The sequence below is a fragment of the Siniperca chuatsi genome, linkage group LG11 (assembly GCF_020085105.1).
Source record: "Siniperca chuatsi isolate FFG_IHB_CAS linkage group LG11, ASM2008510v1, whole genome shotgun sequence".
NCBI lineage: Eukaryota > Metazoa > Chordata > Actinopteri > Centrarchiformes > Sinipercidae > Siniperca > Siniperca chuatsi.
The window spans coordinates 28,418,672-28,433,380 of NC_058052.1; the positions used below are offsets into that span (position 1 = coordinate 28,418,672).

At 43.7% G+C, this 14,709-nt stretch overlaps 1 protein-coding gene across 10 annotated transcripts in view; it reads right to left on the reverse strand.

Annotated features, from left to right (window-relative positions):
* Positions 1-434: 434 nt before the first annotated feature.
* rtn4a (reticulon 4a) overlaps positions 435-14,709 on the reverse strand; it is a 37,836-nt gene continuing 23,561 nt past the window's right edge. For 9 of the 10 annotated variants that reach the window (XM_044213640.1, XM_044213639.1, XM_044213642.1 and 6 more), the window contains 6 exons: positions 7,796-8,003; positions 6,744-6,882; positions 4,298-4,367; positions 2,853-2,899; positions 2,141-2,199; positions 435-1,696 (listed from right to left, as the gene is read on the reverse strand). In XM_044213640.1, the coding sequence (XP_044069575.1) occupies positions 1,654-1,696; positions 2,141-2,199; positions 2,853-2,899; positions 4,298-4,367; positions 6,744-6,882; positions 7,796-8,003 (566 nt within the window). In that variant the 3' untranslated portion in view covers positions 435-1,653. Of the gene's footprint in view, positions 1,697-2,140; positions 2,200-2,852; positions 2,900-4,297; positions 4,368-6,743; positions 6,883-7,795; positions 8,004-12,647; positions 12,799-14,709 lie in introns of those variants that run through there. The other variant, XM_044213649.1, reaches the window with a different exon arrangement.

Consider the following 14,709-nt stretch of genomic DNA (forward strand, 5'->3'; position numbering starts at 1 on the left):
TCCTATAATTACATCCGTCTCATTTTTAACTCTTAACCATGCCCCTCAATCCTGGCTTAGAAACTTTTTATCCCCGTATCTCATAAGGTTTTTTGACTTAGCAACAAAATTTTGGCTTATAAAGTCCAAATTTGTACGTATATTACAACTTTGTCTCATAATATAAACACTTCCAAAGTCAAATTTGTGACTTACTATCGTAAATTTTGTAACAAAAGTCAAAATAAATAAAGTTTTACTTATGCTATAATTGGGACTTTGTATCACATGATTATGACTTAAAAAAAAATCAAATTTTTAACAGTAATAACTGCACTTTTCATCCACCTGTATTTGTTCTGCGTTTTCTTTTCCGGGTGGAAATGGGCTTCCGTATTTAGCGGACCAAAGCTAACTGGATTAGCCAAGCTGACGGATAGATGAGGAGGCAGAGCTTTCTTCGTCTAGAAGCTTTATTGGTAATTGTTTACATCTCACAATGCATTCCACAAACACGGCTCCCAGCTGGAAGCTTTTTATCGTCACAATTGAAGTATGAAGTTTATCATTCACAATTATACTTGCATAACAAACAAATGCTCGAAAGGTTTCCCAAAGTCACACCAAGTTGCAACTTTATTAAGATAATAGCTCCACAGACAGTATGATTATTTTTTTCTTTAATTCCCATTTCATTTTTTTTTTGTTACTTTTTAAATATTTTATCTGATGTGGATGAATGTAAACGTGTTTCTTCCAGAGTTTTTCATTACTAGACAGCTGCGATGACATATGGAAATAACGACTTTTTGTAATTAATGTGTTTATTTGTCTGGCAAAGGTTTTCTAGATGTTTCTAGCTAGCGTTACTCAGAAGCGATGAAGTTCTTAAATGGTAGTACAAGCCCCCGCCCCCCCTCCCCCTCCCCCACGCTGCCTCATCAGGAGTCAAAGACGTCGTTCACAGATTTGTCATTCGTCACGTCGAGGCCAAACCACGCAGCAGGTAACCGAGGAAACAAGCTGGAAGTTTGAGGGACAGTTAAACAGTAAAATCACAATATACTTCTAACTCAGTAATCATACCAAAATAAGAAAAAATTACAAATGAGGTGCCGCTTGCTGCGCGTGCTCGTCTTTCTCAAAAACAGCAGACGAAGAAAAAAAAAAATCTCTCCGCTCGGCTGTGGGCGGGGGGCGGGGGAGGGGAAAAACCCAAAAACTGACTAAAAACCCACCCGAATCCAGCCTGAAGGAGCATCGGACCTCCCACAATGCACTGGGTGGGGAGAGGGGAGGGGCAAAGTCAAGATTAAAATGCGTTTCTGTGAGTTTCAGCGTCTCGCAGAAACAAACATTCAAAACTTGATTTAAAAAAAAAAAAATAAAGACGCAAGTGTCGTCAAGCCGACCTCGGTGTCGTGAACCTCGGCTCGCTTCCGCTTTTCCAGAAAACACACAAAAAAAACCCAAAAAAAAAAAACAAAAAAGGAATTCTGAACTGGAAAAAAAGTGTTTTTATTATTTTGACAAATAAAGTTAGAAGGGCTGCGTCCCCGCCAGACCCCTCCTCTCCTCCTCCAGCCTTCCTTCATATCCACCCCCACACCCTCCAACCCTCCTTCCCCCCCCCTTCAGGACTTCCTGAATCCAAACTCCGACTTGACGTTAACTTCACTCCGTTTTGCGTTTCATCCCTGGCACCTTCGCCTGGATCCTGCAGGAAGACAGGAAGTTAAAAAGATCAAAAAGGATTCAAAGACAGACAGAGAGATGAAACTAATTTATTATTTACAGGTACGTCTCCCTCGGCGACACACAAGCGATGTCATCGTCAGTCACAAATATCAAAACATGTTTAAACAAATCTTCGAGAACGACGGCAGCGACCGGGTCCGAAGAGATTAGACTCTTCGCGTATCGCACGCTGTATGATTTTATCTGCCAGCTGACCCGGACTGGGACAGACCCGGTCCAGCTCAGCTGTCCTAATGTGCCTTAGAAATCGCTCGTTTAAACTTGTGCCGTAGTCATGGCAACAGCTGGATCATCAGCTGTACAGAGGACGTAAATACACTTTTTACATCATATAAAAATCACATTATTCCTGTTAAATTATCACAAACGTTCATTTTGTTGTCTGATGAAACTGTCTACTTACTTTCCGACGACGTCTTTGACCTGGTTGTTGACCAGAGCCAGGTAGTGGTCGATCTGAGCCTGGAAACACACACAGACAGCGGCGGGATCAATAACAGTAACGGCGCTCTGCACCAACGTCCAATAAAAACTAAGCTTTCATACTTTAATCATTCACGTGATCTCGTAGCAAAAAGGGAAAAAACCTGTTACTCCTCACACGTGAATCCTTCTCCCCATTGTAAATTAAATCATTTATAAGGTCTGTCCCGTATCAGTGCGTGCTGTGGCCGACGCCATTTCAACAGCGAACGCCATTTTTAAACACTTTCGAGTCAACGATGAGGCTGAAATAAAAGTTTAAACGTACGTTAACTTGTCTTCACATCCCTGCTGTGTTCCTCGCTAGTTTGTTGTACCAACTGCCTATATATGTACAGTATTACTAGCATACAAATAATAATAATAAATATATATAAAAAAATAAGCTGAACGGACAAGCTGACCTCTTACTTTCACAGTAAAACTGAGCTTAATGTGTTTTATTATTGACTCAGTTTAGTTTTGTAAAGCAGTTGCACGTCTGGAAAACAAAGTCTAATTAAACTGACTCTGGAACAGCTGACTGAAAAACAAACAAACATGGCTGCCGAGACTTTGGACCGGCGCTGATCTGCCGTCACTCGCCTGGCGTCTCCACCATGAACAGTTTTCCTTTCATTGGCGGTTCTTACCTGGTGTTTCTCGTAGATGATCGGGCAGCTGAACACGCCGATCAGACCTGAAGGAGACGAAGAGGAACATGATCTGTGAGACTCGCTGCTTCTCGTTAGTCCGAACTGAAACTACAGATACTGATCTCCAACACAACTCTCTCACCAAAACTCTGATTACAGTTATGTGTTTATAAGATCTTTCAAATGATTCTTTAGCCATCAGTTGTCTGCGTATCGATGAGGCTGGCGGGGCGGTATGCCAGGATATTTAGAAACCCCGATTTTAAATACCGTCTGAAAACACAGACGCTTCCTCTTTCTGGTGGATCGATCAGATTATTTTCTGTGCGCTTCACATTTTAATGATCGCCGTGGGAAGAATAAACACGCAGGAGTCCGTCCATTCTGGATTAAAAGCTCTCTTTTAGCCGTCTACTTTTCTCTTTTTAGAGATGTGAAATTACCTTTGACTCGCTTATTTCTCAGATGCACAGATTTGATTGGCTGAGCAGCGTCACGTGAGATGATCCGGGGCTGCTAAACCTTAACCCAGGCCTGTCCAACTGGCGGCCCGCGGGCCACATCCGGCCCAGCAGCAGCCTCCGAGCGGCCCGGCGTGAGTACATGAATCTGATGTGCGACAAAATAAGTAAACTACATATACAGTGTGTGGAAGCAGCTAACGAGGGAGCCGTCTCGCTTCCTGCTCATCTCTGCTGAGAGCTGCACGTGCTCAGTACCGATCGGGCGGGATGTTTACGGATGTAGCGCCGCCGCCGATCACATCTTTCACACATCAGCGTTTCCTCGCGTGAGCTCCGACCAGCTGAGCAGCTTCTCAACACATCTGGCTGTCGACGGTCACGAGCAGGAAGTGCTCTGCTGAAAATGTGTCTCCGTCAACCCCGAAACGCAAATCTGACAGTGAAACCGTCAGTTTAACGCCGCCTGGACCGGCAAGAGTTTGTTCATTTTACCGCACCTCCGAACGCCTGCTGTTTTTTATTACATTCACTTGCATTTGTTTAAAATGTGTCATTACCAAAAAGTAAACAAAGAGGCTTTAAATAGGCTGCTGAAGACGTCCGGCCCGTCTACATTTCCTGGTTTTAAAATCTGGCCCAGCTGAGTTTGTAATCGAACAGCCCTGCCTCGAAAAGCCGCAGCGGTTAAAATAGAAACACTCGTGCTACAATGACTACGTCGTTTTGTTTTGTTTGTTTTACCCCGGTGAAATGTGAGGAAAAATAGATAGCGCCCAGGCCTCGAACAGAAGAATCAGACATGAGTCCGGTCCGTGTGCCGGTTTCTGTATTCTTGATATCGCCACCAGATGGAGCCAAAGTAAGACACGTCGACATCCTCCACACAGAAGCTTTAAATAAAACTGACCACCGATCAGAGCACCACGCATCATTCAAAGCCTCTGAGGATGATGGGAAATGGGGTGACCGCTTCCTCACCCAGAATAAGAAGAGTGAGCCCGTTGAACAAGGCACCGACGTAGGTCAGGATCCACATCAACACAGCAAACTGCGGAGAGGAAAAAAAAAGAAACATGAGTATCTGAAAAACAAAGATATTTAAAGTGTAAAAACCATGAAGCACGGAGAACAAGCTTTATTCCTTCTTTGTTTTAGGGGTCAAAGGTCACAAGTGCAGTATTTAATAAGCAACCCATCAATGCAGTTCAATCCCGTACCAACAGTCCTGTTAATGAAAGAGAGAAGCAGCTCTGGATCAATCTGCCTCAGACTGGTTGTCTTTTTCTCTTTATAAGCAAACAAGAACACGTACGTCGTTTACAACAACTCATTTCTTGCTTATATGATCCTATAACCAACAACTTCTCCCTTCATTTCTATCAGCTATAAACTGTGACATCAATACAAATGATTTAGGGCTGCAAATAATCATTTCAATCCATCCTTTAGTTTTTAAAAAGATCAAAGAATTGGGACAAAACGTCCGTCACGGTTCGACGTCTCGATTTGTCCGACCAGACGTCCACAAAACTGAGAAACGCAGGAAATCCTCGCATTTGAGAGGCTGAACCCAGAAAATAAAAGTTTAGCTTGATAAATGTCTTGTTGGCAATCCATTTTCTGTTTAAGAACTAATCCATGATGATAATTTTAGCACTTAATGTCCTTTTAGTCGCGTTGTTCAAAGATCCAGATGAGTACAACGTCATTATAACTGATAGAAATGGACATTATGAAAAAACAATGATCATAAATGGTAAAACCACGACAAACATCTAAATTTCCAGTTTAATATTCAGATATTTTTCTTCAGCTGGTCTGTTTCTGAAGGTGAAATATGGATTTTTACAACGCTGTAATATAACGTGACAGTTTTCTGCTCGTGTTAATGAGGAACACGAAGACGGCCGGAGCCAACATGGCTGCCAGCGCAAAGAAACCCAACACATTTAAATTCTGACCGGAGGCGTGTGAGGCGGATTAAGTGCGTGCGACATTTTGATGACCTGCCGGTGTGGTTGTAAATATTCACCGCTGACACAGCGAGGAGGATAACAGGAAATTAATCAGAGGCAGACGAGTAACGAGACTATATCCCATAATGCACCCATGCTTGTAATCCGGCGGGAGAACTTTAAACATTCCTGAGGCTCAAACTTCCTCCTGATCGGATCAAAACGATCAGACTCTCTTACCCTCTTAGGGAATTTCTTCTGCCCTGACGCTGCTGCGTTATTCTCTGTCTGATGAACAGATCTGTATTTGGACTGCAGGCTGGGGGCGGGGGCGACGACAGGCCTCAGACAGCTGCAGAGCTCTCAGTGTAACCGGACTGAAGTGAACCAACACTGATCTACAGACATATTAACACAGCTGATCCTTAAAAAAACCCCTGACTGCATCTGCGTCATGTGCAGAAGGGCGCCAAATTAAAAGTTCAGAGTAGAAGTAAAGCTCGGGACAAACCTACAAAAAGGACAAAAACATAAAAAAGGCCGTTGGCACCAACTTTCAAAGATGGAGCAGAAACCCGAAGACTGAGCAAATCCACCAGACAGCACCGACCGTACCGCTCGGCAACCTCTGCAGGTAGACGGACCCCCCCGCAAGTCCCGTCACGTGACCTTGTACCAAAACAAACACGGACGCCAACGGTCACGCTGTTTATATGCGGCGACATTTGTGCTGAAAAGGCTGCGAGTCTGGTGAGGTCCTGGGTGGAGGCGCGCTGGACCGTAGAGCCCACAGAGGGACCTGGACTTTGGGAAAACGAAGCGACCAGACGACTCTTTACATGTCTCGCACTGTACGACTTTATCTGCCGACTGACCCAGACTGGAACAGACCCGGTCCAGCTCGGTCCCATCAGACTCATCGTCAGCCCACCGGTGCTAATGCGCGTCTAACACGCCCCCCCCTAAAACTCACGTAGGTATTAAACCATCAAAAAGGACCCCTAAAGCCTTTAAAATGATTCCTCAGAAGACCTCCTCCATCGTCACGAGAAGCTTCAAGGATTCGTCCTGTATCGGCGCAGGAGATCCTCAGCGATCCTTTAAACCTTCGTTACGTTTCTACAGTCATTTATTCAGGTTTGTCATTTCATTTCTCAGCCATCTGTGTTCGTAATTAACAAGTTCGGAGCAAAAAAAAAAAGTGTGATTCTTCTGAGAAACTGGACTATAATTTCACAGTGGTACCTCCATTTTACTACACGACAAATATACGTGATGTTGTATGCATTTGTGCTTATCGATGCACATTTTGTGAAGTTTACAGAATTTACAAGCTGGTTCCAGCAGGAGATTATTATTATTATTCCGGTTTTGGTTTAAACAGCAATGAAAACTGTCAACCTCCTGTCTGTTTTTGCAACTTTTGATCATTTCTGGGTCCAATTAGCGCGAACTGGAGTCGTTCTCACCTTGATGGAGTCGACCAGGTCCTCGACCAGGAACAGGCGCCTTAATTCACCGATGGTCTTGTTGAGTTTGGTCAGAAACACGTCGCTGTACTTGTGGACCATGTCCTCAGACAGCGCCACCTCCTGGTCCAGGTACTGCCTGAGAGGGGGACAGCAGAGGAGCGGGGTTAAATACAGAGCAGAGGATGATGAAGACTTCTAAGTGTGCGGAAAATGTCTCAATCTTAGTGTAGTTATAAAGGTCATACACCATGATTAAAGGTCTACTTCCTAACATGACATCCACGATTGGTGCCAAATATTAAAATCATAATTCATATTAAAAAGGTTCCGAGTCACCTGACGCTTCCTCAGTGCAGCTTTCATTTCCTCTCACTGAGGTTTAAAAACGGTAAAATCTGTAGGAACCAGCTTGTAACGCGACTCTCTGAGCTCACGCTAATCTGAGCTAATTGGCCTCTAATGAGCTGCGAGGTCAGTTTGCAGACCAGCAGGTGAAAAACGCAGCGAGGCGGGTTTTGTCCGACAGCCAGGAAGGAGGATGAACGAACGAACACAAACAACAAGAGGCGGAGGCAGCAGGCTCAATATCGAAGAGTGAACTAGCCGCTCTGCACGGTAACACGACCCGTCTGAATGTATTTCTGTGTGTTGGAGCTGTGTGACCCGTTCATCCGGGCCGACATCCATCCTAACATCAGCAGCCAGACCAGACCGCCTGATCGTTAGGATTAATCAGGTCATTGATTTCTGTGATGCGATTGGAGCTGAATTCCCAATTAAACCCGACTAGCAGACGACTTTATATCCTGCGCTTCCCTTTCCTTGTGTTTTTCTGCTTTCTTTTTCGACTTGTTCAGTTAGTTAAGTGTCTGAATATCTTTAAAAAAAAAAAAAAAGAACTAATGCAGTATTATTTTTACTTTAGAGCCACTTGAGAGTCAGACAAATCCCTCAAATGTAGAAAGACAAGACTTTTGTGAAATTAAGAAAACGTTAGTGATGCTACTGCGGAAAACTTGATATTCTGCCGCTCTCTTGCTGATACTCACTTGAATGGGTGTCCCTCATCGGACTTCTGGATGGCCTGCAGGATGCCTTTGTATATCCTGAAGCAGATGGTGACTGAGAGCAGAGCCAGGCCGATGTAGGAGCAGACGCTCACGATGCTGCACACCATCAGGGAGAGGAGCAGCAGCAGGGCGGCGCCGAACACCACGCCCGTGGTCTTCACATCACGCCAGTAGAGCAGATCCACCACTGCGGGAGGAAGAGCGATGGTTAGCGACTGAGCTGCAGCATCATTTGCTATATTTAAATATTTTACAGCAACAGCAGGGAGTCGGAGCGCCGCGTTTTTAAAAAACGAGGCATTGTTTTGTTATTATAATTTAAATTATATGTATTTACTTCTACTGTGTGGTGATTATTGGCCGTGCCAGTGGTTTAAAATCTTATGGAAAAAACACGCTCTTTGCTTTGACAATTAACCGACTATTGATCGTTAACATGCCCGATAACTGATTAAGGAAATTCCTTGAAGTTTGTACGACCAGAGGGCGTCTTCGACATGCGCCTAAAATCACTGAATTTTACATCTCTCGTCATGCGCTTCTCCGAACTCGTGAGACAGACTGACTGGGAGTGAGGATAAAATGAAGGATCGATTAGTTTTGGACAGAGTCACAACACGAATCAGCGTTGAGTTAAAAAAGTGTCCTCAGGGAAACTATTTCAAAAACAGACGCTGTTTCTGTTTCGACTCTACTAGACAGCTAAAAACCGGGGTCAAATGTTCCGCCTCAGTTCTCAGCTGGCGTTCACATGGGTGGTGCATGTGGTTGTGAGGAGGTGGAGCATCACTGAACAGCTGTGCTGGGGGTCAGAGGTCACACACACACAGTTTTAAAAACCCCGCAGGAGGAAACTCACTGCAGCTTCTGACTCAAACTTCCTCGTCTGGACTTTCTTCCACTTTTCACCCTGATGCCACAACAATGACTTGAAGTGGTGTTAACACCAGCTCCGGCGGCCATGTTAGGGCCCCTAAGGCCCCTCAGCCGTGACTCGCGTGAGCAGTATTTTATTATTATGCGTCCAAAAGTGCCTCCAAATATCACAAAATGTCCATCCTGCTGCTGTTATGAAACATCACAGCTCTCAGTGAGGTTTGATTCAGATTCCTGTGGATAAACACTGAAACTCATTTGCGACCCCCCCCCGTCCCGCACGCACTTCCTGTCCCTTTGCCAGATTTTGATGATGAACAAAATGGCTGGCAATAATAATAACATCGCATCATGAAATCTGAACCTTTTCCTGCAGTACAACATACTTCCAGTTTGGCAGCATTTTAGACACCTATGAAACTACCAAACTATATAAAAAGCATTTTTATGACAGAGCAATGACTGATTGATTAGTCGATTGACAGAAAATTAATCTGCAACTATTCTGATAATCGATTAAGTTATTATTCCAAGTGAAACTGCCGATAAATCTTTGGGTTTCAGATTGTTAACAAAACAGACAAAACAAGACGATGACCTCGACTTGGGCGTTGATAAATTGTCGAGCATTTTTCACTCTTTTCTGATGTTTTATAGCGTAAATGATAAAATGATCTGCAGATTAATATCGTTGTGAAAATCCTCGTTAGTTGCAGCACTGTTTCCCATCTCAAGAAAGCAAATGACGCCACATCTTTAATGAAAAGTCAGCAGCTTTATGCTCTGTTACAGAGTCAACGCTGGCTTCGGTATCTGTTTTAAAACTACGACGATCTGACTGTCGTATTTATCAGCTTTTAACTGTGAATTAAAACTCAAAAGGCCGCAGGTTTTTATTTATTTATTATATTTATTAATTAGTAAAAGCAGCTGCTGTCAGAACTGCAGGATGTCGGGTCTTTCGGACATATGGGTGCTGCAGGGAGGCTCCTTTGCTCTCTGAGGATCTAGACAGACGGGTGGTGGTGGTGGAGATGGTGGGTGGGGGGTCGGACTCTCCTGGGAGACGGCTGAACTCCTGACCTGGGTCCTGCACCGAGCATGCTTATATTTCACCAGGGAATTCCAGGCAGGTCAGTGGACAATATTAGACGTGAAGGAGTCCTGGTTTCCCGCCCGGCTCGCTGCCGACACACGCTGTACTTTCCGACTCCGAGAGACGAGAGAACGTCATGTAAAACTGCACGCAGGAATCTGACAGTTTAATATTTCTGCCTCGCTAACCGGCGATTACACAGCTAAGTCTCAAGGTCTCGCATACATCCGCGGATAAAGCGCGTTTGCCGATAAGCAAAGCAGCATTAAAATGCAAACAGGGTGAGCTGAGTTCTGTGCAGAGAGACAATGGCAGGTGCTGTGTGCGAGGGCGGCCATGTTGCTAAGCACTGCAGACTGAGCGACCGGCCACAGTGTGTTTGGCAGCTGACCAGAGTAATCCTGAAAACGGTTTAACAGCAAATTAATGAGCTTACGAGGCTGAAAACCTCAAATCAGATTTCCTGCAAAAGTTGTTGCTAAGTGGGAAAATCCAACTGACCGCTTCGACTGCAGGACATCAATACATATAAAACACGCTCGTTCTGCAGACATGAGGTGCTTATTAAAGAAAGATTAAGTGACTGACAATCCATGGATCTGAATCCTGGACATTCTCCGGTTTTCAGCTTCTCAAATGCGACGATTCGGCTGCTTTTCTACCTTTTATATCAGTGCATCTTTAGCTTCTGGACTGCTGGTCTGGAGACTTGGGCTTCATAAAGATTTTGATGGGTATTTTTCACCATTTTTAAAAAGACCAAAAACTTATTCGACTAATCAAACAAGTGTACAGATAAATCGATAATGAAAAGAAACCTTAGTTTGCAGCCGTAGAAAGGTTAAGTAAATAAACGTCGGCTAGTTAGAAAATTAATCTGCAACTATTCTGATAATCGATTAAGTTAATTTTTCCAAGTGAAACTGCCGATAAATCTTTGGCTTTCAGACTGTTAATCGGACGAAACAACATGATGACCTCGACTTGGGCGTTGATAAATTGTCGAGCATTTTTCACTCTTTTCTGATGTTTTATAGCGTAAATGATAAAATGATCTGCAGATTAATATCGTTGTGAAAATCCTCGTTAGTTGCAGCACTGTTTCCCATCTCAAGAAAGCAAATGACGCCACATCTTTAACGAAAAGTCAGCAGCTTTGTGCTCCGTTACAGAGTCAACGCTGTATATTGGAGATACGCTTAGTGTTGAAGTTCAGAACGTAATCTTCAAAATCCTGTTTTTAAAAAAAGACCAAAAACTTATTCGACTAATCAAACAAGTGTACAGATAAATCGATAATGAAAAGAAACCTTAGTTTGCAGCCGTAGAAAGGTTAAGTAAATAAATGTCTGCTAGTTACAAACTGCAGCGTGATGCTGCTCGGCTTTTATCGGCCTCAACATATTAAAAGTGTGCTGTAACTATTAATCATTTATCATCCATCATTATTTATGAAAAGGTCAAAAATAATCTATCCCAGCCACGAGTTCTCAGAGCCCAAAGTGACGTCTTCAAACATAGATTTGATCAATACACCTTGGATATTCAACTGTCACAATGCAGAGTGAAGCAAGCTCGTGTCTGGTGTTTGTAGTTGGTACCAGAGCTGAAATGATCAGCTAATCAATCTCTCGGCCTTGTGATTTACTGCTTTTCTTTGAGTTTGTTGTCGGACAGAACAAGACACTTGGAGACGTCGCCTTAGCGTCTGGGAAACTGTTATGGCCGTCTTTCACAGGGAATGAGTCTCTAATTACGTTTACTTGCTCCCTTACTACTCCCTTTATTTTGCCTTGATAAATAAACACTAAGATCCAGCACCAAAGCCAACGATAACACATCAAATCTATCATAACGCTGTTTACCATCAGTTACTTTAGATATTAATGATATATTCACATCTGTAACTGGACAGTATGATCCAACACAAAGTGCCTGGTAATGTTAATGTCCATGGCAAATCATTTTAAGCTATTTAACCAGACTATTCTTAACAAAAGCCCCCTTTAAAAACAGATTTCAGTGCTGCTGCTGTTGCATAATGACACCAACTACAGAGGAGGTGCTTCCCACTGATTCCTGAACAGTTTCCAGCACAGACACTGGTTCAAAACACTGCGTCAGCTGGTCACTGAAGGTTATTCAGACACAAAATTCACTACAAACTGCTGAGCTGGCTCATATTCGGGAAGCTTCTTGCTTATTGAGCAAAGCAGGGGTGCAAATGTGGGCGTTGACAGCCAGCTAGCTGCTACGTTAGCTGACAGCTAGCGCTCCCCCTCGTTATCTTACCGCTTATAGCATGCTAGCTCGACGTTAGCTCCGCTAGCAAGCTTTGTTTAACGGGAGATATTGTCTCAGTGTAAAGACACCGAGCAGCCAACATGAGGAGGAGGAAGAGGAGGAAAAGGAGGAGGAGGAGCCCACGGTCCAAATGTGGCTACATATGGTAGCAGGCGTGCTAGCATCGCCGGAGCCTGGCTAAAAATAGACCCCGCATCACAGCTAGCTAAACCCCGGCCGCTGATCTCGTTTCAACACCGGCCCGATCCCCCCTCTCGTCAACAAGGCCCCGTAAGCATTTTATTATACTCCCCGGGATGCCGTGTGACAGCCCCCACCGGCACCCCAGTCCTCACCGCGGGGAGGGGGGGCATCAAACCGTCCGACATGACCTCCGCCGGCGGCCCGGTCCGCCTGCTGCCCTCCCCGGGCTGAATCCAGCCGCAGTCCCGGTGCTCATGCAAATACTTATCCAGCCATAAACGCGACATAACCGTACGCAAAACGCGGTATGTAGGAAAAAAAAAAAAAGAGCAGAGACATGGTCGGTAAACAAAAGATTATGACCACACTAACCCCGTTTGGCGTCCATCTTGAAGCTCCGCTAAGCATGCAGCAGCTCGGCCGATCCGCCTGGCTGAGGGAGAGAGACGGAGGGGCGGGCAGAGACATGCGCAGCTCGGCCTCTCCGTGCCGGGACGGACGGACGGCTGGGTGCTACAAAGTTAAGACTTTTTTTTAATGTTAATTTAAAATATAACGCAACGCCATGTTAGCTCCGCGACGCATATGCAATGAATAGAGAAAGGTAAAGAGTGCCATTAAAAAAAAATAAAATAAAAAAAGATCATGCCAAGAAGAAATATGAGCAAATATCTCAACATTTAAATGACGACTGTGTTTGTGGAAAACATTGGTATCACTTAATGTTACAGGTCCCATGCTTTCCTGCATCTTCACTGAAATCAGCTGATGTCTAACTGAAATCATAACTTTCCTGAAAAGAACTATGTGGTTTGGTAATTTGGTGCTATATAAACTGCTAGAGTAACTTTCAGTCAGTGCACAGCAGGTTGCCTGAACATGTGAAATGTGAAATGTGTCCACAGGGAAGCATAACATAAAATACATGTTTGCTTGGGTTTAAACGGAGAAATTATTAAAACAGACCTGTGAAATTAACCGTTACCATAGGCAAAATCAAATAACTGACAAATATTGTAGTTATTGTGTGATATAAAAGTAAATAAAAAAGGACAAAAGTCCAGCACTATTTTAAATAAAACTGCCAATTACGTACGGTTTACATTTAACGTTGCAATTGTTGTGAATTTTAATGTAAAATCTAAAATTAAAGTCATCACAGATTCACATTCGCACTTTTACGACTGACTGCACAACAAATTACAAAAACTTTTACGCATTTCCTTCAACATGATCCACACGAACTGCTTGATAGACAAAGTAAACGTCATTAATCTGTAAATATGAATGGATGGATTTAGGGCGGTGTTGTGACACTGCACAACGCTCAAAGTTCAACCGAGGCAGACGGAGGCGTGCGAGTATGCGAAAGGCCGTCTGTTATCATGAAGAAATGGGTTTCCTGCTGAGGATTATAACGCGGGGTTACATAACCTGGCTGTAAAAGGACAACTGGAAGAGATAAAAGTTAGGAATTCAAACCCAACCCACTGGAAAGGAAGGAACAGACCGTCCATCCGAGTCCATGTAAGGAACTACAAGCTGTCCAGGAACACCAGGTGCATGCTGGGAGAGCCACTGGCTCAGAGTGAACACGAACCAATTAAGATTTAACAATCAGGCCTGATTAGAGTTTATTTTCATTCATTAATGAAGTGTGCGACCACATCACACCTGGTTCAGCCTCTTTACATCGGCTCCCTGTTGGTTTCAGGATCGACTTTAAGATCTTATTGATTACTTTTAAGGCTCCAGACTGTATTTTAGACCTTGTAATCCCTTATGAACCTTCACGTAGTCTGAGATCTTCGGGCAGGGGTCTCCTGTCTGTTCCTGAGTCCAGGATGGAAACTAAGGGGGACAGAGCTTTGGCCATCAGGGCCCCGAGGCTCTGGAACAACCTGCCCGAAGACATCAGGCTGTCTGAGTCAGAGTCTTCGTTTAAGTCTCGTCTCAAAACACATTTTCATCTGAAAGCAGATCCTGATTTTACCTGAACTGGCTGTTTGCTTTTGTGTAATTTATGTATTTTATCTCGTCATTCACTGTGGTGTTTTGTTTCTCTTGTTGTGAAGCACTTTGTACTTTGTTTTGAAAAGTGCTCTATAAATAAAGTTTCATTATTATTTATGTGTGACTGGTTTAATGCCTGTTCTTATAAAAAGGCAACGCAGTTTTTGTCTTTAATCTCACTTAAACATAACGGTGGCTAAAAGCTTTGGAGTCAGTACAAACCTCCTGGGATGCCACTCAGTACTTAAATTATATTGTAGATAACTAATAAACATATCGCACGTAACTCTGCTCAGTCCAGAGTCTTGTGTTTTTGTGCTAAACTAAATCATGAGCCTTGTTTGAACAGTCAAACTGCTGCGGGACAAACGCTCAAAAACCTGCGAAACGGTTTTTGAGGCTGATAGTTATTGTTTTAAAA